At 47.2% G+C, this 27,369-nt stretch overlaps 1 protein-coding gene across 1 annotated transcript; it reads left to right on the top strand.

Annotated features, from left to right (window-relative positions):
- Positions 1-42: 42 nt before the first annotated feature.
- On the top strand, positions 43-20,598 carry LOC110017651 (uncharacterized). Its single transcript, XM_078942044.1, has 6 exons — positions 43-206; positions 287-374; positions 2,741-2,858; positions 17,563-17,711; positions 18,746-18,792; positions 18,854-20,598. The coding sequence occupies exons 3-6, from the start codon at positions 2,827-2,829 to the stop codon at positions 18,998-19,000; spliced, it is 375 nt and encodes a 124-aa protein (XP_078798170.1). The 5' UTR covers positions 43-206; positions 287-374; positions 2,741-2,826; the 3' UTR covers positions 19,001-20,598.
- The last annotated feature ends 6,771 nt before the right edge of the window (positions 20,599-27,369 follow it).

Raw genomic sequence — 27,369 nt, 5'->3', positions numbered from 1 at the left:
CGTCTAACTCTTGTATTGCCTCGCCTTCAGGACATTCTGACCACGAGTGGACACCTAAGTCACCGGATTACCTGTACCACAGAACTTCTCAGAACATCAAGAGCCTCCAGTCTCGCCTCAAGTTCACTCCAACCTCCAGCCTCGCCTCAAGCCATAACTACCTCAAGCTACTTCACCTGCTTCGCTTCAGTCTCCAGCCACATCAAGTCTCCAAGTCATTTTGAATTCATTAAAAAGATCGTTTACTTACTATTCAACTCACCTGTGTTTTCCTTCCGGGTTCCAGGGTCTGACCCTACCATCTGAATGTGGCAGCAGAAATGGAGACTCATCAGACCAGACAAGGTTTTTCCATCTTCTATGGTCCAGTTTTGGTGAGTCTGTGTGAATTGTAGCCTCAGTTTCCTGTTCTTAGCTGACAGCAGTGGTACCCGGTGTGGTCTTCTTCTGCTGCTGCAGTCCATCTGCCTCCAGGTTGGACGTGTTGTGTGTTCAGAGATGCTCTTCTGCAGATCTCGGTTGGAACCAGTGGTTCTTTGAGTTCCTGTTGTCTTTCTATCAGCTGGAACCAGTCTGACCTCTGGCATCAACAAGGCATTTCCACCATCAGAACTGCTGCCCTCTGGATATTTTCTCTTTTCAGACCATTCACTGTAAACCCTAGAGATGGTTGTGGGTGAAACTCCCAGTAGATCAGCAGTTTCTGAATTCCTCAGACCAGCCCGTCTGGAACCAACAACCACGTTCAAAATCCCTTCAATCACCTTCCTTCCCGTTCAGGTGTTCGGTTTGAGTCTGGACTGTGTCTACATAAATGCATCAAATTGCTGCCGTGTGATTGGCTGATTATACGCTGGGATTAACGAGCATTTGGACAGGCGTGCCTAATAAAGTGGCCTCACAGTGATCAGAGGAAGCTGGACGTCTGTCATTAGACTGACTGATGGAGTTTTGCTCATTAATTCACTTACTTTGGTAAATGTGGAAAATGTTTCTTTAAAATGAATCATGAGTTAAACCAGCTTTTCTGTTCGACAGAGACTTAAACTAAATCTCAGTTACAAGCACATAATTATCAAACAGAGACATTCCTCCTTTGCCTTAATTAGAATTTGATTGGTTGAAAACTTTTGCTCTGTGGTTCCTCACTTCCTCTCTGTCGGCTACAGTTGAACTTGAATGTATTTTAATTAGTTTCTTGACCTTTGCTGAGCTGCTTGCTTGTTTGTCCAGAGAAGCGTTGACTGCTCATGTGTTAATTAATGACCAATCAATAGCGGTTCATTCATTAAAACACGAGGAAGCTCCAAGCTTTGGGAAGGTTGGAGCAGAGCCGAGCGGCGGCTGGTGGTGGGATGTTTGATGGATGACTGAGGTTCTGTCTGCAGCCCGTTAGCCGGACACGTTCTGCATGTTGGTGTCTGCGTGGGTTCATCCAGGAACAGAGCTGCAGCTCTGAACTGTCCACTGTCATCCGGGTCCATCTTCAGATAACGAACTTGTTTGTAACTTCAACGTGAACGTAGTTCCTTAGAACAACCACGTTCCTCAGGTCTGGGGGGGGTCAGACTTCTGGCCTCGGGGGCCAACATCCTGCTGATTTTTGCGAAAGCCGGCCCTACTTAGTCACCTACTTAGTCACCTGGACCTGTCCAAGCAGGACTGGCCAACCCTGGTCCTCAAGAGCCATAACTCTGGCTCTGGAGACCTGGACTTGGACACCTGTGCTGTAGGTGGACCCCCAGTCCATCTTTTCCTGATCTGCTGTTTGCTGGATCAGAAGATGTGACCGAACTCGGCGCAGGAAGGTGGATCTCAGGAACCGGGGTTGGGTTGTCCTGCCTTTGACGTCCTCTCTGAGCCGTCTCGGTCAGCTGATGCATGGACAGTCCTGGACCCGTTTTCATTAGAGAGAGGCAGGTGAGAGACTTGAACTGCTTCTGATCCATGAAGAGCAAAGAAGCAGCTCTGCTGGTTTTTCCAGATCTTTCAGGATCCTTCTCCCCGTTTCCCCTCAGTCCTTACGGAGCACAAATGAGTTTGTGGATGGATTCTCAGCTTCAGATGAGAACCTCTCACCTTCACAGGCTCTTTTCTGGCCTCAGATGTTCAAACTTCCACCGCCGGCGTTTAAGGTGGATCAGAAGTCTCCTCTCTGTGGTCGGGAACTCTGGGACTCTGAAAGCGACTTTTGCTGGAATTCTGTTCATGAAGGGAAAAACCAGGTTGGATGTCGGAGCAGCTGGGATGGAGCATTTATCCAAAATGAAAGAGCCTCCTCCTCTTCCTCCTCCACACCTCAGCAAAGCCCTGCAGCAGTCTCCACTTAGCCAACATAAATGACCAATGATGTTGTGGCTCCTTCATCACTTCAGCTGGTTTTACGGCGTACATGCGCGGCGGGACGGTAAAACCGTCTCTACTCCACCTCCAGCCGATGTTTGCTTCTGGCTAACATGAAACATGGAGCCACATCATCAAATAAACATTTTACAATTTCTGTAAAGTTTTTAAAGGGGCTCTGGTGAAGAAACGGCACAAAGGAAATAGGCTCGACTGTCAGCCGGGCGCGTCTCTCCGTCGGTGACCACGGGTCGCGGCTCTCGCCGTAATGAAAGGTTTGTGAGACAGAAAATGAAACCTTCTATTCTGCGGCTGTCGCTGTTTGTGCCACAGAAATTAGCATATCAATGCTGCTGTCCTCCCTCCACCCACTTCTGCTCCATCTCTTTCCGCACAGTCGTAATTGTGGCTGATCATCGTCATCGACACGCTGTCAGGAGACGTGTGAGGCTGCAGCGCGGGAAGCAGACGCTCGCCATCCGGATGAATCTGAAGGGACATTTGGAAACTAGAAGGTTTGTTGCCGTCAGCTGATTGGAAGGTTTTCCACGTTCCACCAAAACCGGAACTTTCCCCCTTTGGATTCACCGTTTCTTTCTGGAAGAAGCTCCTGAAGACGTAATTAGATCAGTGAGAGAGCGTCTCAGCAGGAGTCCTGCAGGCCAAGGCTTTATTGAAATACATATTTCTATGATTACTTAAAGTAGAAACGAGGTTAGAATTGTAGTTATGGAGGGAAGTTCTGTCCCATGTGTCACCCTGAGGTGGGAAAAGGAGAACCGTTAATCCGGCCCCAGTAAATCGAAGTGAACCGGATGTATTTCAGATCAAATTTGCTTGAGTCTGCCTAGAATCTGGAAAAAGGTGGAGCTTTACGCCAAAATGAGGAGGAGTCCACATTACCTTTGTGATGATATAAGAGGGACATGATGCTCTGGATCCCTAAAACAGAACAAAGCGATTTTACATGAGGATGCAGCTTCTGTACGAGTCTGACAAGAACCAACTTCTGCTCCACTCATCTGGATTTAGCAGAACACTCCCAGGTTTTCATGGACTGATGGTGGAAACATCATTTCAGTTCCTCAGTCCCACTTTGATCATCTGTTGCCAGTGGATGATGCCTGTGTCGTTTTCTAGGACTTAGTTTCTGCAGAGCGGCAGGAGTTCATTAGAAATTCACCTCTGACTGTTGGCGTAGCCCACCGCCTTCCCATCATCCATTTGTTTACTCTCTCTCCCACTAGCTTACGGACCCCCAACCCAACTTTAGCGGTGCAACAAAAATGGGTATAAATATGAGAGTTGTCCATCCGTCCGGTTCTGATCCAGATTCCAGCTCAGACCAGGAACACAAAGGCGTTCATGGATCAGTTGGTCTGCAGATGGATGATCAGAAAGGGGCGGAGCAAAGAGACGGTGGCATCAAAACCTTTTTTAAACGGCATTTTTTTCATCTGATCCAGATTCACAACGATTTGAATAAAGAAATACTGAGAAATGTCATTTTGACCTTAAATTTCTTCATAAATGTCCTCCATCATCAGAAAAATGCCTCAAAAACACGTTAAAAACAGAGTCTTTGCTGTTTTCTCATTTCTTTAGTGGCAGCATGTTGACCTAATGAAGACCTGCCGTCCTTAAACGTTCTCACACGCGTGGCGCCGCGGCGCCGCTCCTTCATGCATCAGCCAGAGAGCACAGGAAGGGTTAATGGAGGTCACCACAGAGCCCGCTTTGTCTTTCTCCTCCTCACTCTGCTCCTCTTATCTCCTCAGCTTTGCCTCTTTTGTCCTCTTTCCGTGTTTCCTTTCTTCGCCCAATTTCACTTTTCCGTGTTATTTAACGGCTTCTTCCTGGTCCTCGGCTCACTCTGCTTCCTCCTCTGATTGTTCTCCTCCTCCTCCTCCTGCAGTTCAGCCTGGACTTAAAGTGGACCAGTGTTTCAGAGGCCGCATTCATTAAACATGGAGCAGATCAAAGCTGCAGTCGCAGGCGGGGAGGAGATAAAAGAGGAGAGATGAAGTCAAAATGATGATGACTGTAGCAAATCCAGCCTCCATCCCTCAGATGTTTGGAAGATGACATGCAAACAGGAATTTCCAGATAACTTTCATCCCAGGGAATATTTGGTTGGAGACAAAATGTTGGACTAAAATATGTCTCTATGCTGTTTTGAGACTTTTGATTGAGGACAGGAAACGTTTCAAACCAGAAGAGGAATTACAACAGAAACAGGAAGTTCCAAACATGAAGTTTAATGATTAATATTTTCCTCGTATTTCTTTTTTTCACTAAATGTTTTCAAAAATGAAAACACAAAGCTAAACGTTATGTTCACATTTAGAGCTGATGAGGTTTATGCGTGACTGTTGGATGAAGCAGAGAGAGAAGAAGGATGAACGTTGAACTCCAGAAAAAACATCATTTTAAAAACCAACCCCAATAAATGTCAGCAGCCCCGCCCACTAATCAGAGGTGAATTTCTAATGAACTCCTGCCGCTCTGCAGAAACTAAGTCCTAAAAAACAACACAGGCTTTTGGATTTTGGCTTAAAAGGACATCATCATAATGAAAAGACCAGTGGGAACGCTTTATAATAGATCAGAAGATGATCAGATTGAAATGAACGGTTTCAGTTCGTTGATGTTCCAGAAAGACAAAATTAAGTCTGAACAATACTAAAATATAACTCATATAGGTTAAATATGTCTGTTCATCTCCAGCTATGACATCACTACTGAGTGACATTAGTTAATAGACTGAACTTTTGCAGAAACATCTTCAAGGATGCAGCTGCTGACGGTCAAAGCAAACTATTTGTTCTAGTTTTGTTTATCTGTTTTAGAAATTCTCCAACTGAGCGAACACGCTCAGTGTTTAACCAGCTGTTTGCTTAGTTTCTTTACTGCCTTTATGGTTTTGAAGCAGCAATAAATGAAAAACTTCAGTGTAGAACTACAGATTGAAGCAGGAACATCAGACGTTTCAGCTTTTTAAGATAAGAGCTGAAATGCACAAAAAAAAAAGTGTATTCAAATGAGTCTTTGTATGTGAATGTAATCCCGTTTTTTTTTTTAAATAAAATCATAGATCCTCAAAAAAATGGAAAATCGCTGAACGTTGAACAAGCAGGTGATCTGTTTCGGGTCTCCACAGATCCAGCAGAAATGAAAAGCTCACAGACGCACAGCAGCGCTGCCGCCGCTCAAAGAGACGCTTGTTTTCTGTCGGGCAGCTTTAAAAAACAGCTCCAATAAGTGAAAAGCGGCGAGTGCGGCGGCACGCGGCGGATGCAGCTCTGTCATTGTGCTGTGGTGTCTCTGGTCGAAGGTTAATGCGGCTTCTCTGCCGGCCTTTTCCAAAACCTTTTGTCTGGGTCTTATTGATGTGGACTCCTGGGTTCTGCAGAACCAGAGAGAACATGAGGACCGTTTCCTGTTTAAGGGTGGAATATTTTCAGGATTCAGGACAAAAAAACATGTAAATTAACCCTTTAGATGTCGCCGGCAACATGAAATAGCATTTCCTGTGAACTACTGTCACCGTTTACACATCCATGCGTCGTTAGAACCCGACCAATCCCTTTCAGGGGTGCTGCTAGGTGAAGGACGGGTCAGTCTGTTGCACACCTGAAGTCATCAATCAGCCCACGAAGGAAACAAGAAAGAACCCAGCTGAGATTTGAACCGGTGACTTCACGCTGTGAGGTGGGAGTGCTGTCCGCTACACCACCGTGCAGGTCGTTAGAATCAGCTGGTTTATGTTGATCGTGTGAACTCTACACTCCTGAAAGGGGTTCTATATCAGCTGCTTTTCTGCACTTCAGAATCCACTGGAAATCCGGCATGTCCAAAGTCCGGCCCGCGTTCAAATCTTTACTGGCCCGCATGCTGTTGTCGGAAAATCAACACATGCTCCCCTGCAGCTTTTTAGGATTTCTTGACGGTGATGACGTTTTGAGCGGCTACATCAGCTGAAGCAGCGACCTGCTCTTCATAGCAGAAATCCACAGTCATTTTGATCAAACTGTTTTTACTTTTGTTTCTGTTCTAAGCGAAGGAATGAAAAATAGTTTTTTTTGCATTTTTCATGCGTTTTTCACCTCACCATAGAAAGTTTGGACACCCGTGGCGTAAACAGTAAAGAGTAGTGGAAAGAACATCAAGGTTGGTGTCAGAGAGTTTCTGCAATGAGAGTTGCAGTTCCCCAAACGGCCACTAGAGGCTGGGTGCAAATTTTTATACACTGATTTATTTTTAAAAGTTAAAAATTCCTATTTTATATGTTTGGGATGGACATGTGGGCGGAGCTCTTGGTGGACTTAACAGAACTCTCACTTTACTTTTTCCTGACAAATCGTCCATTTACAAAACGTTGAAGTGGGCGGAGCAAACTCCAGTCCCTATGCCCCTCCCACTTCCTGCTTCATTCTGGCTGTTCTGTCTCAGATCGTGACATCCGATGGATTCTTGTTTTCTAAAATCAGGTAAACATTCAGGCTTCCAGTGCAGCGCCGCCCCGCTGTCAGCGCCGGCCGACCCAGACCGCCACAGACTCTGGTGAGGTTTCCTGTTCAAAGCTGAACCCCATTTGGTTTATTTGGTCTGTTCAGAAAACAATGTGGAGAAGGAAAAACCAAAACGGTGACATTTATTTGGACGTTACGTCTGTGGTTTTGAAGTCTGGATTGTTCTCTGCAGAAACTCCGGCGTTATTTTAGACTCCTGTCAGTCATAAACTGACGTCCTCCAGATGTCAACATCCGCCGCCGCCGAGCCGCATCTCAGCTTCACATTCAGACGGATTCACATCTCCAACAGACAGCTGACAAAAGACCCGGATGAATGGATACAAACCCAGGCAGACGTGGAGACGGATGAGAGCAGGCAGACAGTTTGTCAGACGCTCGGCTCTGACTGTTCCCGTCTCTGGCCTTTTTCCCGCCGCTCGCTCCGCTCTGCCATTACTCACTGTGAGACTGTGATGCTTAAATTGCTGTATATTTTCCCCTTGGCAACACCCATCTGTCATAGCTGTGATTTACTGCAACACAACCTAACAGTTAACACAGTCTGTGTGTGTTTGTGAAAAAATCATCAGGATGCTGTGACACGTGTCATTTCACGAGACAAAGGAGTGCTGCTGCTGCTGCAGGTCACGTGACCTCAGACGTGCTTCTGCAGCCACGTCTGACCCTCAGGAGGAAGTTTCAGTTTATGGAGGATTTGGGGCTAATTGTTGGGGATCTTCGGGAACTACAGTCCCTACATTTCAGTCCACATCTTTTGTTCCTGGTCCTATGAAGCTTTTCAAAGTTATCTGTCTCTCTCTCTCAATCAGGAGTGAGTTAGATGTGGGCGTGGTCACTTGTGTAACGGAAGGTAAATGGCGCATACCTATACAACGCTTTCTTCCTTTCTTTAAGGCCCACAGTGCCTTGCGGCACCATTCACGCACTGATGGTGACCCCGCCTTCCTTACATGGCACCAGAAGCAATAATGGTTCAGTGTCCTGCCCAATTCAACACATGGGCATGCAGGGTGGGAATCAAACCTGTGGTTATCTAATCAGAGATCGACCGCTCTACCTCTGCACCCAGGTCGTGCAATCTTCAGGTCAGCTTTGTTTGAAATTTTTTCTCAAATTTGTCATTTTCTAAAGACGTTTCAGAACAAACCAGCGTTTCATGTGACCTCAGGCCTTGACCTTCGGATGAACCAAAGACATGCTTTAAAATTTAGATTTAGAGGTGTTTTCTGATGGCGCTCCTGCTCTCAGGAATGCTCTTAGCGGCGTTCCGCAGCAGCGTTCTGCAGTGGCGTTCCACAGCGGCGTTCTCTCATTGGAAGCGGTTATTTATTGTACTTTGGACTAGTTTTGTTGCGAGTGTCTTCTCAGTCCCACGTCACATGTCGCTCAGCGTTAATGAGCAAATTTCACACATGGCTGCTCCACGCCAACCTGATCAAACCTCCAACGCTGAGGAGAGGCACCTGAATGCATCATTAGTGCTGAACCAACACGGCAAAGTTCAGGATGAGACGATGAAGAGAAGAGATGAAGAAAGAGTCTGCGGCCCAAAGCCTGAAGATTGTCTTCTGTCCGTGAGGCTAAAAAGGAAGTGAACCTTCGCCCACCGCCAACCTGCAGCACGCTGTCACCTGTGCTTGATGCTCAAAGCGCCGCAGCATCGCTGCGTCTTCCTCGCTAATCACCGCCTAACAGACTTCCTGCTGTGTGCATGAAATACAAACACAACAAGCAGACGTAAAGTCAAACAGGCGGAGAGCGACGGAGGAAATGAAAGAAAAGGGAAGAGATAACGAGGAGGGAATTCAGAGGAGCAGCTGCTGCCGGCGAACCGCCGCCGCCGCCTTCATCATGGTGTTTTCACTGTTCTGATTCTTTAAGGCGGATCCACGACTCCTCAGGCTCTTATGGGGGGGAGCACTGAAACTGAACAAAGAGGTAAAACTAGAAAGTGATTCATCTTTGGTTTTCTGATGATCTTGAGCTCCATCATCCCTGAGGGGGCGGAGTTTCAGTCCTCTGAGTTTTTCAGAACTTTGGGTCTGCGGCGAGCCGCCATCAGGACGGATCTCTCTCAGATCATTACATCAGTTTGTGAAAGTTTCTGCGCGGCCGTGTTGGTCTCAGCTTTCAGCGTCTGCGATCAACGTCAGCAAAATCTTCATCATTTTCATCTGGAGGAAGAAGAAAATCCTTCAGGATGAAGATTTTCCACATCCTGGATTCACGGAGAAACCAGGAAATCTGAAATCTGTTTTTATTTTAGAACTCTGATGACAGAAACTAGCTGCACCTCGGTCAGAGTGTTTGCCCCGCTCTTTCACTTTAGTGCTGAAACAGAGAACGTTCCAGGAGCCTCACAGCCCAAAATAAAAGCCTCCGTCCCACGGACCGGTACGGTTCTGCTGGTTTTAGGTCATCGGGTCTGTGGAGGGTCGTAGAGACGAGCGCTCCTCGTTCCTCAGCAGAATCGCTTGTTTTCTTTGTTAAGCTGTGTCTCTGTAATCCAGATTTGAGGTTTTCACACAAGTCTTTCTGTTCTCTGATGGAAAACTGCTGATCTCCTCAGCTCAGAACCTCTACAGGTCATGTGACTAAGGCTTCAGGCGGTAAATCAGTTCTTCTGAGGCCAAAATGTCTTTATTATCCAAACATGTTTGGATTTTTACCTGGAAAAGCTTCAAATGCTTCTGGTTTCATAATCCAAATTCAAATTCATCTGAAGGTCAAAGTCCAGCAGATATGAAGGTTGAACCTCCAGGAACACGCCGAACAACCTGCCGCCGCAGAGGAACAACGACAACGAAAACACAATCACTATATAACAAGAAAAAACGTAGAGGTCCGCCTCAGAGATGCAGGAAATGCAGCCGAGTTTGTCTTTAAAGGCAGCAGAGACTCGTTCCCGTCACTGTGAACTGGAAGAACTGAAACGGACTCACTGATGTTCCTCAGCATCAGGACCGTTCACATGCAGGAGACGGTGGAACCGACCACAGCGACATGTCGACAACAACCATCCTGTCATCCTGAGCCATCAGATCCTGGCGGATAGAAACGTCTCCGGGTATCTGATGAGGAGGACGCCTGTAGATTTCCTCCTCATCTGCACAGGTGCGATTTTAAATGATCTAAAGAGGAACCAGGTGCTGCTGTCCTATTGGCTGACGTTGCGTCTGTCGGCGCCGCCATGTTTATGGAGAATAGATCCACGTTTGAATCCCAACGACGATTCACTGGACCGTTCTCCAACATAAATCCAAACTGGGAAGTTCTGATGATTGCACTAAAACCAAATTCCAGTCGATATTTCCCTGCAGATCCAGGAAGTGGTTCCTGTGATCTGCAGGGGTTTGTTCTGCTGGTGGGGGTTTATCTGACCAAACTCCTTCATGTATGTTATAGAACTGACATGCAATATTATATAAGACTAAAGGATGACATCAAGATAAAAAGTAAAAATCCTGGACTATTTTTCTTGCTAATATCATATATCAATATCATAAATCCCCAACATGTCCGTGTCCAGGACGAACTGCACATTTGTGGTTGTAACCCTTGTGCTATCCTAGGCACTTTAACGTTGGGAGTTGGGTCATCTAGACCCACTAGACAGTGCTCTGAACCTTTTTTCTTCAATGATTTGTGATCTTCACTGGTGTCCATGGATTCCATGAAATCTTTCCACCTTTATCCACCTTTGTCATGGTAGGGAGAACACCTCAATGGAAGGGGGGGGGGGGGGGGGGGGTCATCTAAGATAGCACAAGGGTTAAGTTTGTATTGAGGCAGTAGATGAATAAAAACCGGAGATATTTGTGAAATAGGCTCCGCCTCCTGCAGGTGAAGCTGAGGGCATGCAGGGACACCAGAACATCCCAGACAATCATTTTGATTTAATCTACTGATCACAAATAATCAAAACTACATCATAAACACATTTAGTTGATAATAAAGAGGCCAAAAAATAAACACCAAAACTCTTTTTATTACAGAAAACCATAATTGTTGAAATGCTCTTTGTAGACGTTTCCTTGTCCCCTCACACCCCAGTTTTTATTTTTTTATTTTTTGTAAATATAATCTTTAAAATTAAAATCTCAAAAAATAAAAAAACATCTTGGAAAAAGTTTTTTTTAAAAAGCTATTAAAATAAAAAATTGAAAAAATTATCTTTCGCAATTTCACAAAAAAGTAAACAGAAACATTTAAAATAACCACTAAAAAACCTTTAAACAGCAAATACATACATTTTAAAGTGACATGAAAAAATGCGTCATAGGAGGAAAATCCTCCTGACGGCTGCTCTCCGCCACCATCAAACTGAAAAACATGAACGGATTCAAACGTGCGTCTGCGGCTCTGTTGGGTCGGCCGCTGAGCTCAAAGTTTCTCTAAAGTAAAGTGACTTCAGCAAAACACCTTATTCTAGTTTATTCTGTAAACCAACAGAGACTGTGGGAATAATTCCTCACCTTCCTCTCCATCCTCCTCCTCCTCCCTCTGGTCTCTGCAGGTTTGGTGTCATAAAGCTGAGCGCCTTTTGACTTCTGCTCATAAATGCAAGAATCCACAAGTTTCCTCGGAACAAAAGTTCAAACGCAACACTTTACTGTGTTTTCTCTTCGTCTGATGTGTTTCTCCTCCCTTTTATCACTTCCTGTCTTTACTTATCTCCACATTTCTAATCCGTTATCACGTTTTCGTCACCTCCTCCTCTTTTCTTCTCGCCATCTTTTCATTCTTTTCTGTCGTTGTATCGTTTTCACCTCTGTTTCCCTTTTTTAATTTGCTTCTGGCTTCTCTCCTCCGCCGTTATCTCCTTCCTCACCGGTTCCTCTCCGTCTTCTGTCGATGCTGGATGCTGGGTTACCGCGGTAATTTGATGGATGGCTTAGCAAGCTGTGCGATAGGCAGCTGAGCGTGCCGTCAGCATCTCCAGCCGGATCTCACAAACACTTTGTTGGTTTGAAAATGCGATTGTGGGTCTGGCCGCGTTTTGTTCAGACGCTGCTGCTGTGATTGCAGCCTAATGATGCTTAACTATACATTTGATTACATGTGACGTGCAATTAAATCACAGCAAATTAGGAAAGTTGGGGATTAAAGAGACGAGAGCAGGACTCCACAAGCATTTCTACCAGAGACGCTGGAATGACACAGAAATGAATCCTGATTACAGAGGAGCTCCACAGATTTTCCCGCCGTAGCAGCTACAAATAACTGCAGGAAACTCCCAGAGTGTGTGTGAGCGTCCTCCGTAAACCAGATGAACGAAGCCTAATGAGGCGGCCAAGGAGACCATCGCAGCGGGAACGCAGAGAAAAAAGGAAATCCACAAAAAGGATTCCAGAGGAGGAGCTGAGCTCGGAAGATAAAACATCAGACATTTGTGTCAGCAGGCCCAAAGACCAGAAGAGGCGCTCTCCTCACTGTCGCCCAGTGCCGATCCTCTGCAGGAAACTTTATTTATTAGTTTGACTTGAAGTTGGATGGATCCTAAGAAGCTAAGATGACTTTTCCTCCAATAATGACATTCTGGAATGAAAAACCACCTTTATTCCGTTCCTTTGGATTCTTTTATTCAAACTTAATTCATGCGGACATTGAATCAGAGCGGTTTTCACACACACACACTCAGGTTTTTGTTCATGTCTGATGTAAAAGACTTTTGTAGAAATGCTCCTCGGCTGCATTTGGAGCAGCGCAGCATGGAAATGCCTCATAATTCCTCCTGAACGAGGCTCTCTGCTGCTCCTGTGGGAGCTGACTCTGGATCTGTTGGACTTTGATTTCACCGGAGCCTTTTCCTTTAATTGACTGTTTGCCGGCGCTCGTGGCTGTAATGTTGCTGTGGGGAATTGAAGCCGTCCTCCTGTATTCAGACCCGCTTGTTTCTGTGGAACGGCAGAACCGCTCTGTGGGTTTAAAGGCTCATTTTTGCAGAATTTAAAAAATACTTTTCAAATCTGCACAAAGTCGCAGCTAATGAAGTCGTTTGAACCGAAGGACCGACTCCATTAATAAATGAGCGTGCAGACGGCAGCGAGGCCAGCCCAAAAACACAGAGAAGGAATGAAAACATTTTGAAATCTCAGCTTCCTCTGATGTGTTTGATAAAAACTCTGTCTGGGTTCCAGTCTTCTTCCTGCTTTTGTTTCCACTAGTGATAAAAGTGACGTTCTGTGGACCTAAGAACTCAGAAGGGGTCGTTTGTTTTTCACTGTTAATGTCAGGAGAATTCAGAAAGTGAAATATTTTATGTTTAGGGCTGATAGACAGCAACAACCACGTAGCCCCCACCCAGCACTTCAATGGAAACAGACCCCCACCCTTTCAGAAATACGACTGTGGGGGGACAAGCCTCTGATTGGCCCTCTGGCTGGCATTTCATAGGCTGGAGGAGTTAAAAAAGACGTTAAAAGACAAAGGTGCAGAAACATGAACCTCCCACCTCCATGCAGGAGATGGATGCCTGAACCTGGTGACAAGTTTTTCTGCATAATTCCAACCAATCGTTTTACTTTTCCAGCAATTGTGGGCGGGCTGATAGAACAGGTGAGGGTGGGCGGAGTTTCAGTCAAAATACTAAAGGCGAATGAAGTTTGGCTTAATTCAATTAAGTTAAGAGTTTGGCTGTATGGCAAAAAAAATTCAGTGACTTGTCAGATCAGAGCGACGGGGTCAACGCCCTTAAAAAAGGCAGTCGCCGTGGCAACGAGCGGTGAAATCTGTGTCTACTTTAGCATGTGGGAAAACAGAGAAAGGACTAAATAAAGCATTTCAGGTACTTTGAGCGCCTTCCTTCACCCTGTCACGCTGCTTCGTCACACTTTAATGCTTATGGGAAAACGGCGTGTTTTTTTCATTTTTGATGCCCTGGTTCGTGACCCGCTCAGGGACCGGAGTGGTTTCAGGATGACCAGCTCTGCACCAGATCCCTAATTATGACGACAGCTGTCATGAAGAGAAAAAAATGTCAACTAAATGCATAAAAACTTCTGGATTTTCTGACTTCTGAACAGAAACAGGGATTGGCCTCTGCTGTTTGTTACCAGCCCCCTAGAGGTTATGTGGTGAACTGTCCTGGTTCCACAACACAACAGGTCGTTTCTGGATGTTTCTCCCATACTCCTTCAGTGAACACTGTCAGATATGAGTAATAGTGACATTTAGAAGGTTTATACATGCTTTCCATAAATCTCATAAATGTCATTGACCTCCTAGTGGTTTCTGGCTGAACTGCGCCTGCGTCTGCTTCCTTTACCCACACATCTGCCTGAATCCACAGGGGGGGGGGCGTCAGTGTAGGCGGTCACAGCTTCTTCCTCATGAAAGCATTCAGACGGTCCTGCAGTCGGAGGTCCTCTCCGTCCTGAAAGGGTTTATTTTTGTTTCTTGCTTTCTTTAAAGTCTGACTAACGCTCATCTGAGTCTGCAGCTGATGATTCATACACCTGGAGAGGGAAACGGCTCTGGACCGGACCATGTGTCCATGGGAGAGCTGCAGCTGGAAGTTTAGAAACGTATCTGAGTTGTTGGGGAATTACCCACAATCCCTCTGGACAGGCCTCTAAGCTGATTGCTGACAAACGGGGTAAATGTCCCACGGAGTGTCTGAAGCTACGTTCACACCGGCCGGCCTCGGAAACGCACGTTCAAGCGGCCACCTCCAACCAAAAGTCCACGTGAACGCACCGCTGTGCACGTTTTGGGCTTCCGCGTTCAAAACGCTCACATTCACGCGTCGCTACACATGTTTTGAAGTCGGTTTTTTGGGCTCCATGTGCAGAACACACAGCCATTGGACCTCATTGAAGGTCAAAGCAGGTCAAACTTTGACCGATCAGGGAGGTGTGTTCACAGACGTACCAACCGTTTGAAGGATGGATGAATTAGTAACTGCGGTTTGTGTCCAGACACCACCTCTATGACACCAACAGGAGCAAGACTCACCAGATTTACACAAATGTCACACCAGGACTCTTCAGCTGTAGGGGGTCATGTGACCGCAGCGGGTAGCAGCAATCCTGAAGCTTCATGATTGAAGCTTCAGGATTGAAGCTGCGGCAGAAGAAAACAGAAACGTTCTTCTTCCATCGTCTGATCTAAGACTTAGGTTTCCTCCTGGACCGATGTCTTTCAGCAGATCATCGCTGTGATGATCGGATCAGATCCGCTGTTTTACATTCCGTTGTGCAGAATTCTGCAGCCTGAAGGCGTTTTCAGGCATGAAACCAGGCCGAGACGTCAGACTGCAGCAGGATCCTCACTCATGGAAACGACCGCATTAAAGTTTCAAGACATAAAACGGAACTGTCTCCACAAGAGGACTCAGCCTTTTCTTCGTCGTCAAAGGTCTCCTCTTTCCTTTCCGTGTTTTATCTGAAGATTAACATCTCCGGGTTTTTTCATGGTGTCAGCAGTGGAAGACCCTCCTCTTCCTCTGTCAAAGATGCAGAGAAGCAGGATCTATGCGAATGCGATTTCTGATCTGGACTCACACGGAGGAGAGAGGAAGATGAAGATGACTGAGCAGAAGAAGCAGCGCCTTGAAGAAGGCCTTGAAGGACGAGAGAGGGAATAAAAACGCTGAGAGAGAATAAAAGAGAGGAAAATAAAAAGTGGGGAAGGATGGGATTAAAAATGAAGATAAAAACCTCCAAGATTCTCTGAAATGAAGCCTAAAGTAGGTCAGCAGAGAAAGGAAGAGGAGAACGAGCGCTAAAGGAGGAAGATGAAAAATGGAAATACAGAAAAAGACGAGGGAAAGGAAGAAAAGATGAGTGATGAGACCATAAGAAGAGGAGGACAGATGAGAGGAGAGGGAAAAGATGAGTGGAAGACGAAGAAAACGGATGGAAAAGACAAAGAATGAGATGATTTGAGGAAAGAAAGAGAAGAAAAAGGAAAAAAAGGTGGAAATAGAGGCTAAATCATCAAAAAAAAGTCTGGGAGAATTGGAAAGGAGGAGGGAAAAAGAAGGAAAGATTAAATGAAATGAAGTTATAAAGAAAGAAGGAATAAAAGTTGGGGAAAAAACGGAAGAAAAAGAAAAGCTGAGGATGGAGAGAAAGAAAAGGAAACCAAGCGTCCAGAGGAAGAACAGATGTCTGGCTCCCCCTGGTGGTCCCGGGAACGCCTGCATATATTTTCCCTCCTTCACGTGCACGTGCGCGTGCACAGGTGCACGTTTATCCATCCTAAACTTGACACAAAGGCTCCACATCACAACAGTGATGCAGTAAAACAGGACGTTTTACTGCGGCTCATGAAAAATGAAGACGTCCTCTTCACAAAGCGCCGTGAGAAGCATTTTGAATCTTTTTACTCAATAAAGAGACATTTCTTGAGAACTGAGAGCAGAAAAACAGAACATCTTTGTTAAAAATGTGAGAATATTTTATAATACTGGGATGTAAATTACACAGAATCTAAAATTCTCTGATGAAGAGTGTTAGTGGTGGGGGGGGTCCCTTTGGGTGATGCGCCGTTCAGATTTTTCCTGCTGATCCATCAGGACATTTCTCCTCATCACTTTTGTCCTGTGAGGATTTTTCTGGAAACTGTTTGATGGAAATTCCAGCAAAACTGGTGGAAAACTCTGAAAAGCATCGTGATGAACTGCAGCTTTGATGGAGATGAGAAACGACCACCTCCTCCTGTCTGTGGGGGGTCATTCATTAAAAATAAGAAACGGACAAGCCGCCCTTTATGGGATGGATTTATGATGGATGGATGATGGATGGATGAATTGTATGTATTTTTTTTGCTTCAATCACATGACTGAGACCATGGAGGCGGAGCTAATTGATGGAGCAGAACCTCTCTGCCCTCACCCACATCCTTTAATAAGCCTCAATTAGGGAGGAAGTCTGCTGCTGCTTCTGTAACGAAGCTCGCTAGTGGAGAAGCAGCTGATTGGTGGGAACCTCCGCCAGCCGTCTGATTGGCCTGTTTCTGCTAACTTCAGACTTTCGGGAGGAAACAGTTAAAGTGGTGAAGTCCCGCAGGAGCCAATTATCTTTAACCCCCACACAGCAGCCACGGAGAGGAGAGGTGACAGTTTAACGGGCCGCCAGCGACGCCGGCTGCATGTGTGGACGACGAAGGTGGACAGGAGGAGCCACAGGTCCCTCCCAAGGGCTGATGGGAAAAGCCTCACTCTTTCTCCTGGAGGAGTGTAGATCAAAAATGTCTTGGATCACGTTTGTTCCACATTTATGAGTTTTTATTACATCCCTTCCCTTCGGTTTTATGGCGCTCACATCTGACCCTCCATAGATGTTTAGATCAAGCCCCGCCCCCGCTGGGGTAAGCTCTCCTCCCATTTCCAGGTTTTGCAGCTGGGAGGCCCCGCCCCTTCCAATGAAAGTGAGCTAAAGTTCCTTAGCTCGGCTGTGTCCAGCTGACCACTCCCCCAGGGGGCGGGTCAAACGTAGAGAACAAGTTTCAAACACCAAGTGACAGATGATGGGACTTTCTGTCTGTTTGGCGTTTTGGTAGTCGTCTTGGCGTCAGCGGTTTCCCTCCATTATCAGCCGCTCAGGTGTTCAGACGTCTGACTTTACAGGTTTCTGCTGAAGCCCCCCCCCCCCCCCCCCCCCCCTCCCTCTGAATGTTTCAATGTTTCCATTTACTCTCAAACATGCACATTTGTGCACTTAGCCTCCTTTTATTGCAGGTCTCTCGGCTCACTGAACCGATTTATTCAGTCTTCTCCTCGCCAGGCGAGCTTTGACCTGCTCCGAATCGCCTCCCAGCATGCACCTGTGTGGCGTTGGGTGATCCTGCAGCATTACGTCCTGACAGAAGAGGAGCGGCGGCGGCCGGGTAGGCCTTAGAGGGGGGGGACAGCAGGTTTCATGTTGGGTTTCTCAGCAGGTTGGAGGTTCTCCTTCCGTCGTCTCTGATTGGTTCTCTGCTGATGAGTAATCATCTGCTTTTCAGAGGGAACCTTCACATCACGAGACTCTTCAGACCCAAAAAGTGACTTTTTAACCAGGTTTTTGACAAAAACAATGTCCTGGATCAACTGTAGGAAGTTTTTCTAAACTTAATTTTTAGATGAATAGATGTTTTTTTTTTGTAACCTTATAAAATATCCATCAGTTCTCCTCTCCACATATGAATAAAGAACTGAATCTGACCTGGAGGAGCTGCTGATGCAGACAGAGAACTTCTCCTCAAACCGGTTTTCAGTTCTGCTGCCCAGAAGAAAAAATCCAGTTTTCTTCAGGTCGTTCTAGAATAATCTGTGAATTTATTTTCCTTCTCTCTGCTTAGTGATCACAACACGCAAACATGTAGTTGTAGAGTCAGATAAGCGAATTCTCTAAGAATTCTGGTCCATCGCCTGTCGCCTGTTTAAGGAAAAACTCAGATTCCAGGGAAAAGAACAGTAGTAACATCAGGGGTGTCCACATGACGGAGGGATCCTCCCCCAGGACGGACAGGGGATGGACCAGAACTCTCTATCTGACTCTACAACTCCATGTTTAGCCCAGCAGACGAGCTTCATCCAGATAGAGTTGGGGGACGACTGGGGGGGCCAGACGATCCAGAGGGGGGGTCCACGGTCAGGAGCAGAGACGAGCCAGCTGGAGGATTCCACTCCACTGCATTTGTGATTCTCTTAAACCAGTTTCTTTGACAGAACGTCAGTAGACTTCTGCATGCGGCAGCATCATACTAGATCAGCATCTCTTCTCTTCTTTTTGTTCTTAGAGATGAAGTTTTGTTGTTTGTGAGCGTAACAGCGATGCTTTTTCTTCAAAGTGACCTGAAGCAGAAACCTGCAGCTCTTTAGGAAGTTTCTGAACTCCCCGTGCGCGCCTGGGTTGACATCTGTGTCCTCTTCACCTCAGCTGGATTTGAACGTCTTTTGTCAGGATCTTTCATTCCCCACTTTCAGGTAAGAAGCTTTTTTTTTTTTTTTTTGAAAAACTTTTTAATCCCATTTCTCTGCTCTTTAGACAAATGATCCTCATCCGCTTTGCCGGAGGGAACTGAGGCAGCCGGTGTGCAGCGTGTTGCCACGGCAACGCCCTCGTAGTCAGGTTCTTTCATCATTTGTGTTTGTGGCGGTTCAGGTTTTGGAGGCTGACAGGATTATAACTTGACATGAAGCTTCGGATGCTGAGAGAAAGTAGAAGCAAAGCTTTTCGACTGGCAGAACAAATCGGACCGACTTGAACCCAGAGCTCACAGAGTGTGAGGAGAACGCAGCCGCGGCGGGATTCTCCGCAGTGTGGATTACACCGCGGGGAACGTTAGTCTGTGTGGGTTTTAGGATTTGAACCGCATGAACGTGTCTGAACACTCATGCAGCAAAGTTTCACTCAGATCTGCAGCGTCGATGACGGACTCAGCCGCCCCGACCCAAACCCGGTTCTGCCTGCAGACCTTCCCGCTCAGAACAGAGGCATTCCTGAAAACGTGGGATCAAACATGGAGGAAAAGCTGGTTTTTGCTAGATTTCCTTCACCAAAATCAGCTGTAAAGTCATTCAGAACGAGCTCAAACGTACTGAAGCTTCAATGCAGAGCAGCTTTGATCCTCATGATCTGAGCGCTGAAGATTCACCTGATCTGAATCCTGCAGACAAAAACCCTCCTCATCCTCTGCTGCCTGGAGATAAAGATCCAAAGTCAATCGTGCAGAAGTCTCTGTCAGCTGCACAAACAGCAGCAGCTCGGATCATCCAGCCTCTTATTAACAGCTTGATGTTTCTGCTCCTGGAGGAGCCGAGCTTCTCTCGGACAGAATGGTTCCAGCTTCTCTCCTCCTCTGTAATTTCCGCTGTTATCGACTGGAATCTCCTGGAAACGGAAATCTGTTTGGTGATTGAGGATAATCGTGGTCAAAGAGCGGTCCGAGGTCCACAGGACTGAGGTTCTGTGAGGAAGAATAACCAGGAAATGAAGAAAGCGTCGTCATTTCCTGTCACAGATGGAGCGTTGCTGGTTTGGATGTGCAGACGCTCTGGAACTGTCTGAAAGCGAGTGAACCCAAAGTTCGACATGGTGGTGTCCGTATCAAAAAAATATGGCGACTGGATTGACTTCATTTGGTTGGAGCAGGAAGTGAACCGTTTCCTGTGGATGACGTCACACTCAGGCGCTCCAGTTCTTATAAAGCGTCGCCTGGGAACGCCTCGGAAAAGGAGGTCTGGACCACTTTGCTGCAAGATCTGAACCCAGGTCAAACCAAATTGACGTTTCTGTCAAAAGGGGAATCATTTCAGACACAAAGCTGTAGTGTGAGTCACTTTATGGTTAATCTATGGTGATGTCTGAATTCTACGGTGGCCCTGAAGTGCAAATGACATCAGCAAATCCCTCTTAAACCTTTAACCAACCAAGGTAACATCAGTTAAAGTCATATTAACGCCTTAAGAGAGTAAAAACACAATTCATGTTTGTAATAATATGTTTTCTAAATGTCCTGTCCTGGTGGAGCAGGCAGGCAAAGGGTTAAAGAGCCACTCTAATGAGAACATTTGTCTCATCAGGGCCACCGTAGAATTCTCTCCCTAAAAGACAGCAGAGTGCGAGAATATCCAGTTCCTCATCACTAATTTATTAATGTTTTGAAACGCCAAATATGACATTTTTCTAAAGTAAAAAGCTGATAAATGTGAACATTATACAGAGATTGTTCATGAATCCACTGTGTTCTGATGAGGAAACTTGAATGACATAAAAAGTCCATTTAAACATGTTTTTGAAAATGTCACATTTTTCAGATGCAATGCATTGTGGTCTATATTTGCCAAGCAGTGAGCTTTTTTTTTTTTTTTTTAACTTGTCCTGTCCAACAGCTGGGCAGACAGACGAGAGCTGAGGGCCTCTTGTGTTGGACATATTTTGCTTTAACAAGAGGGGTTATTAATCTTCTGACAAACCAAAGGTATGTCTGAATAAACCCCTTTTGTAATTGAGGCCAAACTTTATTAATTTCAATCATGTCTGAAAATCTTTGGTGTTGGACCGGACGGAAAAGGAAAGAGGGGAAGAAGAGAGAGGGACGCTAGAGAGAGGGGGGGGTAGGGGGTGATAATAGGAGGGGAAGGGGGATAAGACCATGAAGCAGCATAAAGCAACAAGTTTACTGGTTGTTAATCATTATGGTAAGGTTCAAATGCAGTACAAAAAGGGCGGGGCCCGTCCACACACACATTTTTGCTAGCTGCAAAAATGTCCACCTGTCGACATGTACACAAACCAGATAGTGTTCACACGCATACTTATGCCTGATAACCAACTAGTGTGAAATATTTCAGTCATTCAGTCATGCAAGCTATTAGTGCAAAGGTGAGCTAACACCAGTGCTCAGGTGAGGTTTTATGTTCTTCTAAAATGGATGGTGGAACGTGAAAAGAAGGAGGGAGAGTGCCCAGCCATCCCCACCCCAAGACCCCCACCGCAGCAGCAGCGGCAGCCGGAATCCCCCCAACGCCACACGGGAACCGGCAGGGAACAACCGCCGCCCGGGCGACCAAGCCCGCCACCCAGGCCAGGGCCAGCAGGGCCGCCGCAAGGCCCCCAGAGCCAGAGAGCAGGGAAGCACGGAGGGAAAGAGAGCGCTGCCCCAGCCCAACCAGGAGAGCAGCCCCCCCGCCGCGCCGGGAGAACCCAACGCAGAGCCCCACCGGAGAAGGACGCCCACAGCCCCAAACGAGCACCCCACCACCACCCAGGAGTTCCGGGCATCCCCCCACCCCAACCCCAAGTACGAGCCAGGACCCCCCAAGGGAGACCCGCTCCGCACTCCAGGCAGCCATCCGCCCGGCCCACGGTTGGTCCAGGGAGGAGCGAGGCAGGGGGCCCGCCGCCCCCGCCCAGGAGGGGGGAACCCCGGGGAAAAAAAGAGGGCCCACAAGGGGTGTTATAAATATGGCCCGACCAGGCTCGGCCACAGTTGGAAATTTGGCGGGGCCCAGCGCTCAGGGGCAACGACCAGGACCCACCCCCCAGGGACCAGACACCCCCGGCTCAGATGTAATGTGAACTCCCCCACCGCGCGGAGAGAGCACCGCCGGGCCCAGGAAGCCGGCACCCCGGGGACACGGCCGCCGTTGCAAAGGGGGGCCCGCACCCCCCACCAGGGAAGAGGCAGGGGACAGATGGACCCAGGTCCCACCTTCCTTGCAAATTGTGTGTGCGTGTATGTGTGTTTGAGATGGTGTGTGTGTGCATGTGTGTGTGTTTATGTTGGGATGTATATATTGAGGGGGGAGGGGTGTGTGTACTAAGGGGGGTGCAGTTAAAATTGGCGGGTAGGGCACTAAGGGGACATCTCCTGATTACTCACAGTGACGTCCCCTCACCCTCCCCACCAAGGGGCCCTGAATGTCTAAGGTGCGGTTAAAATTGGCGGGTAGGGTGCTAGGAGGACATCCGCTGCTTGCTGGCAGTGATGTCCAAGCACCCCCCCTACCAAGGGCCCTACATGTCTAAGGTGCAAATAAAACCGAAAGAGGGGGGGCCCACTCCATACGGCAACCATAGGAGGGGGGCCACTGCCTAGTAAACCCCCCCCCCAAGACTCATCGCAGGCTAAGCCCCCCACCCCCTCACCCTATTATGAGGTTATATGAGGAAGGGGCTAAGTTGGGGACAGCTGATAGACTGTCCCCCGGTGGTCAAACAGCTGTCCCCCGCCCCCCCCCCAGCAAGGGGGCCAGGCCCACCCAGCCCAGGGGCCCCACACCCGGAGGCGCCGACACCCCAGGCCCAGCACCACCCCCCCACACACAGAGAGAGAGGAGACAGAAAGCGCCGCCCCCCCCCCCCGGAGCAAGCCCAGGCCCCCACCCCCAAACGCCGGCCCTAGAAGAGCTCTGGTCAGGCCTCGACGGGACCGAGGCAGCCAACCGGCCGGGGAAACCGCCGATGGCCTCAGCGGAGACCCCGACCCGTCAACCCCCCCTGCCCCGTACCAATAGTGGACCCCCCCCCCTCCCCCAGAATGCCCCCCCACAGGTCAGGGCCGACAAGATCCCCCACCCCACCCCCCCCCCAGACCCCGCAGCCGAAGCGGAGGACACCCAGAGCGACCGGGGGCCCCAAGAGGGTTGTCCCGTCCCGCCCCAGAGCCAGGGAAGGGCCGATCCCAGCCCCAGGCGTAGATGGGAAGCCCATCCAGCGCCGCTGCCCCCCCCCCCCCCCGAGCAGCGCCCCCCGCCGACCCCCCCCAGCACAGGCAAAGGGACCACCCCCCCAAGCCAGGCCACCACCCCACCCCCCCACCACGCACCCCCACACCCAAGCCCAAAGGACCACGCAGCGCCCCAGCCCGCCCCACCCAGGCGCCGGACCCGATCCCCCGACCAACGGAGCCCCCAACAACCCCCGCCAGGCACCGGAGGCCCCGACCCCCGGCCCACGGCAGAAGGGCAAGGAGCAGCGACGACCATGCCCCCCCCCACCCCCTAAGTCACGGAGTTAGCTATGGGAGACCAGAGAGACCGAATTCTTTCGAAGTTACTTGAACTTTGGGCTGACATTTTTTCCAAGCTGATATGATCAAGCAGCAGATTTCTGTGTTGACTTATATTTATATTTTTCTTGCTTTTCCAATTTATTAAAATAGTTTTTTTAGCAATGCAAAGAGTTATGAAAATGATAGATGCTAATCCTCCTTCTACATCGATGGCACTCATGTCACCAAGCACACAAAGTGACGGTGAAGCTGTGATTGAAACCTTAAGCCAGACTGATAGATCGGCACATACCTGCTGCCAGAGAGCCTGGACAGGCGTGCAGAACCATAGTGCATGCATGTAATTGTCAGGTAGATTACTGTCACAGTGCTGACAAATGTCTGAGTTACTGAGACCCATCTTGAACATCCTCTGTCCAGTGTAGTAAATTCTGTGAAGAGTTTTGAAATGGATTAGCTGCAGATTTGGACTTTTTGTCATTTTAAAGGTGTTTAGACAAAGTTCTGACCAAAAGTTCTGCCAAGCAGTGAGCTTTGAGGAACACCGTTTTTTTGCAGAGACTTCTGGGAAATTTCCAGGGTACTGGACTTTCCTCCTGAAAAATGGTTACCCATAATGCTTAGTGGTATTTTGTCAAGGTCATGTTAGTGTTTCATGATGCTGTTTTCCTCCAGCTTTCAGTAAAAACTGCAACGATAGATAGATAGATAGATAGATAGATAGATAGATAGATAGATAGATAGATAGATAGATAGATAGATAGATAGATAGATAGATAGATAGATAGATAGATAGATAGATAGATAGATAGATAGATAGATTATAAACTTTATTAATCTCCCAAAGGAGAAATGATAGTATATATATATTTACTATCATGATAGCCCATGATAGTAAATAATTCTGACTTGTTCTTTATCATCAGAGGTTTTTTTTTTTGCTGATGAATCTGCTTGACGTGTTTTTAAAATCGATCCAAGTTAAATGCAGGAGCAGAAAAGTCTCCTCCTTGATGAAAATGCATCCGTTCAGGAGGAGAAACAAACACAAACAGTAAAACATTATCAGCCTGACATCAGCTGCAGTCTGCAGAACTATGGGGAGGAATTCTGCACACACTGGATGGATTATGGAAATGTTTCTGAGGCCAGGAGCGCCGCATCCAAACTAAATGCTGCTTCTGATGTGCAGCAAATTATGGAAATATGCTTTCAGATTTCATCCCAAGCCCAACGCGTCTTATCTCAAGCAGATTAACTTTCTGTCTTCTCCCAACTCATCATTTTCCTGCTTAGCAACACAAATATTCCCCTGTGACAGAAACATACTCTCACCGAGCCGCACTTATCTCTGCAGAAGCATGACTCAGCAGGACCGGCTCGCTTCCGTCAGCTTCGTAAGAGAGCGTAAGCACTCCTGAAAGGTGACTCCAGGAGGGGCAGCACCACCTCAGGGGGCAGTCTGGGGCAGGTCACAGGTCAGCACAAGTCTGCCGAGGACCCCTGGTGGCAGAATGCAGGGATAGGTGTAGGGGAAAAAAAAACTGGAAATAATCAGTTAGTTTTCTAGAACATAGTTTCTGCAGTTTCCCCTCCCCGTCGCTGAGAGTTCATAGCAGGGAACTCGTGGCCGAGTGCATCTTCTATTTCAAACTGCATTTCTTTGTCTGATTCACAACAATTTAGATAAAGAAATACTCAAATGCTTCTTTAAATATGTCCTCCATCGTCAGAAAAATGCCACAGGAACATGTTAAAAACACCATTTTCATGGGTCCGTAAGTTTCTTTCCACACATTTCTTACAGGTGACTAGTCACAGGGAGTCACATCAAAGTGGGAACACCTGATCCAGACTTGAGGACTGGAGACTTGACACTATAGGAGCTGTTCTTCAGGTCCATATCATACCTGCTCCACACAAAGACACCCCCCCCCACACACACACACACACACACCTTAATCCAAAGGAACAGACTTGAGGAGGAGAAGCTCTAAAGTTGAACCAAGTCTCTCTTAAAGAGTCATTAAAGTCGGTGTCGGTGTCATTGTCAGCGTCTCCAGACTATTGTCCAAACTGTGTATCACATTAATGAGACTGTCGCTTAGCTTGAAGCTACATCGCAGAGCTTTCTTCTTCTCTCTCCAGAAAACAGCCGAGTCAGCAGCGGCGAGGTTTCAATTACGGGGAGACAGACGAGCGCAGCGGCGCCGTTGGACCTGCCGCTCATCCCTCCAGCTTCATTAACTTCCTGTTCCTGAACCGCTCTCCTCATCTTCTTGACCGTGTCTGATTAAATAAGCTGTCAGTCATCCAGCTCTGCACCCCCCCCCCCCCCCCCCAGGAGCTGCAATTACTCCCACATTATTACCTCAGCGCCAAATCCGGAGCAGCTCCGCTGCTGCCTGTGCCCCCCAAACGGGAGAACTTCACCTGCCGCTCAGACCCACGTCCTAGTAATGCTGCCGTCGTCATGGTAACCACGCTGGTTCCAAAGGAAACATCCACACTGCAAAAAAACAGGCCCCCTAGAGGTCTGTCAACAATTCTTAAAATGTAAAATAATATCAGTAAATAAGCTAGGCCCGCCTCAGGGGACATCGTACCGGCGGTTTTCCGGTTCTTTGCCACCGATGACTGGGTTTGTCCTGCAGCTGCTGATGGAGACCCGGCTGGAACTGGAGAAGAGATGCCCTTGATCTGTCTTGAAACTCCAGAAGATGGAAGGCGTGTCGCTCAAACCTCTGCCAGTCATTCTGTGACCCCTTAACCACGTTCCAACTCTAGAAGAAGCTTTGGGGACCCGTTAGGGTTCCTACATGGGACCGAATATGCAGCAATCACCTAGAACCAAATCTAGAATCTCCATTGGAGTCGACCGCTGAGCCGCAGGTTTCTGGTACCGGGAATCTTGTAGATTCTTCAGCGTGTTTGTGAGCTGGTCCACAGTCCAAAGTGTTTGTTTTCACCTTCTACATGTGGCCAATTAGCCCCGCCCACTGCCTTAAAAGCAAATATGCAGCATTCCAGCCCTGCGAAGGGGGGTCTGAAAAGTGGGTGGTGAGCCAAATCCTGTTCTGAACCATCATTGGAGCCGGGTCTGTCAGGAAAGAACCTGTGCCGGGGTTCTACAGTGAGAACACATGAAGGTTGGTTCACATTCTGACGTCTGTTACTCAGACAGGCTCATTTTTTCTGTTTGATGAGTCTGAAAGGGCTTTATGAAAACGCAAACTTGAAGTTTCGAGGCAAATAACAGATGTCTGATGTAGCCTAACGGCGAGCATCATCCCACTTTCACAGGAACGTCTTCAAACAGGTCTAAGTGTCTTAAATCGTCATCGGATGTGGAAACAAAAATGACCTGAGAGTTTCTCAACAGCAGAGGAGCGGCGGTGATGATCACTCCTGAAGAAACAACTGTGTCTTTAACAGTTTAAAAGAGTAAATTCATAGATAAAATAAACTTTTTCTCATTTAGCTGTTGTTGCAGTTGAGTGCTGCAGCCACTAGGTGGCGACCAAACTCCACATACAGTCCCCTCACGAAGGCAGGCCCATTTTTTTAAAATATTTTTTATTTCTTTGCATAATTTGGAACTCATTGGATAAAAATAAACAATAATTATCAATGTAAGTTTGCACCAGCACATCCTCAACTGGAGAACTTAAACAAAAACAAGCGGAATGTTTTATTTAAAAAAGGAAATTTGTTCTGTTAATTTTTTATATGAGAAAATAAATATCAGTATAAATATATCATATAACAGCTAATTTGAAGACTTGAACCCATCAGAGAACTGATGGTGTAGATTTAGACTACAGAAATCAAATCAAATAAGGTCGTCTAACTTGAGTTAATTTTACTTCTAAATGTGTGGAAACTTCTACTTAGAAAAATACATTTTTGGGGGTCTTTTATTCTGAAATATGTTTATCTCCTGTCTGATATGGAAGCTTCTTTGAGCCATAAATTAAAGTAATATGAAATTCTCAATTCTTCTTATTTCTCTTTCGGCTTTTCCCATCAGGGGTTGCCATAGCGA

Source organism: Oryzias latipes, chromosome 23, assembly GCF_053564925.1.
Source record: "Oryzias latipes strain Hd-rR chromosome 23, Olatipes_Hd-rR_3.1".
Classification (NCBI taxonomy): Eukaryota; Metazoa; Chordata; class Actinopteri; order Beloniformes; family Adrianichthyidae; genus Oryzias; species Oryzias latipes.
Note: the sequence above shows the minus strand (reverse complement) of the source record. Positions and strands in the feature narration are given on the sequence as shown.

Bases quoted from the DNA above. Each gene is read 5' to 3' on its own strand.
- LOC110017651 (XM_078942044.1), top strand. From the start codon at position 2,827: ATGAATCTGAAGGGACATTTGGAAACTAGAAG. The intron at 17,712-18,745 runs GTAGGCCTTAGA...TCTTCACCTCAG, and splicing joins AGAGGAGCGGCGGCGGCCGG to CTGGATTTGAACGTCTTTTG. The intron at 18,793-18,853 runs GTAAGAAGCTTT...TCTGCTCTTTAG, and splicing joins CTTTCATTCCCCACTTTCAG to ACAAATGATCCTCATCCGCT.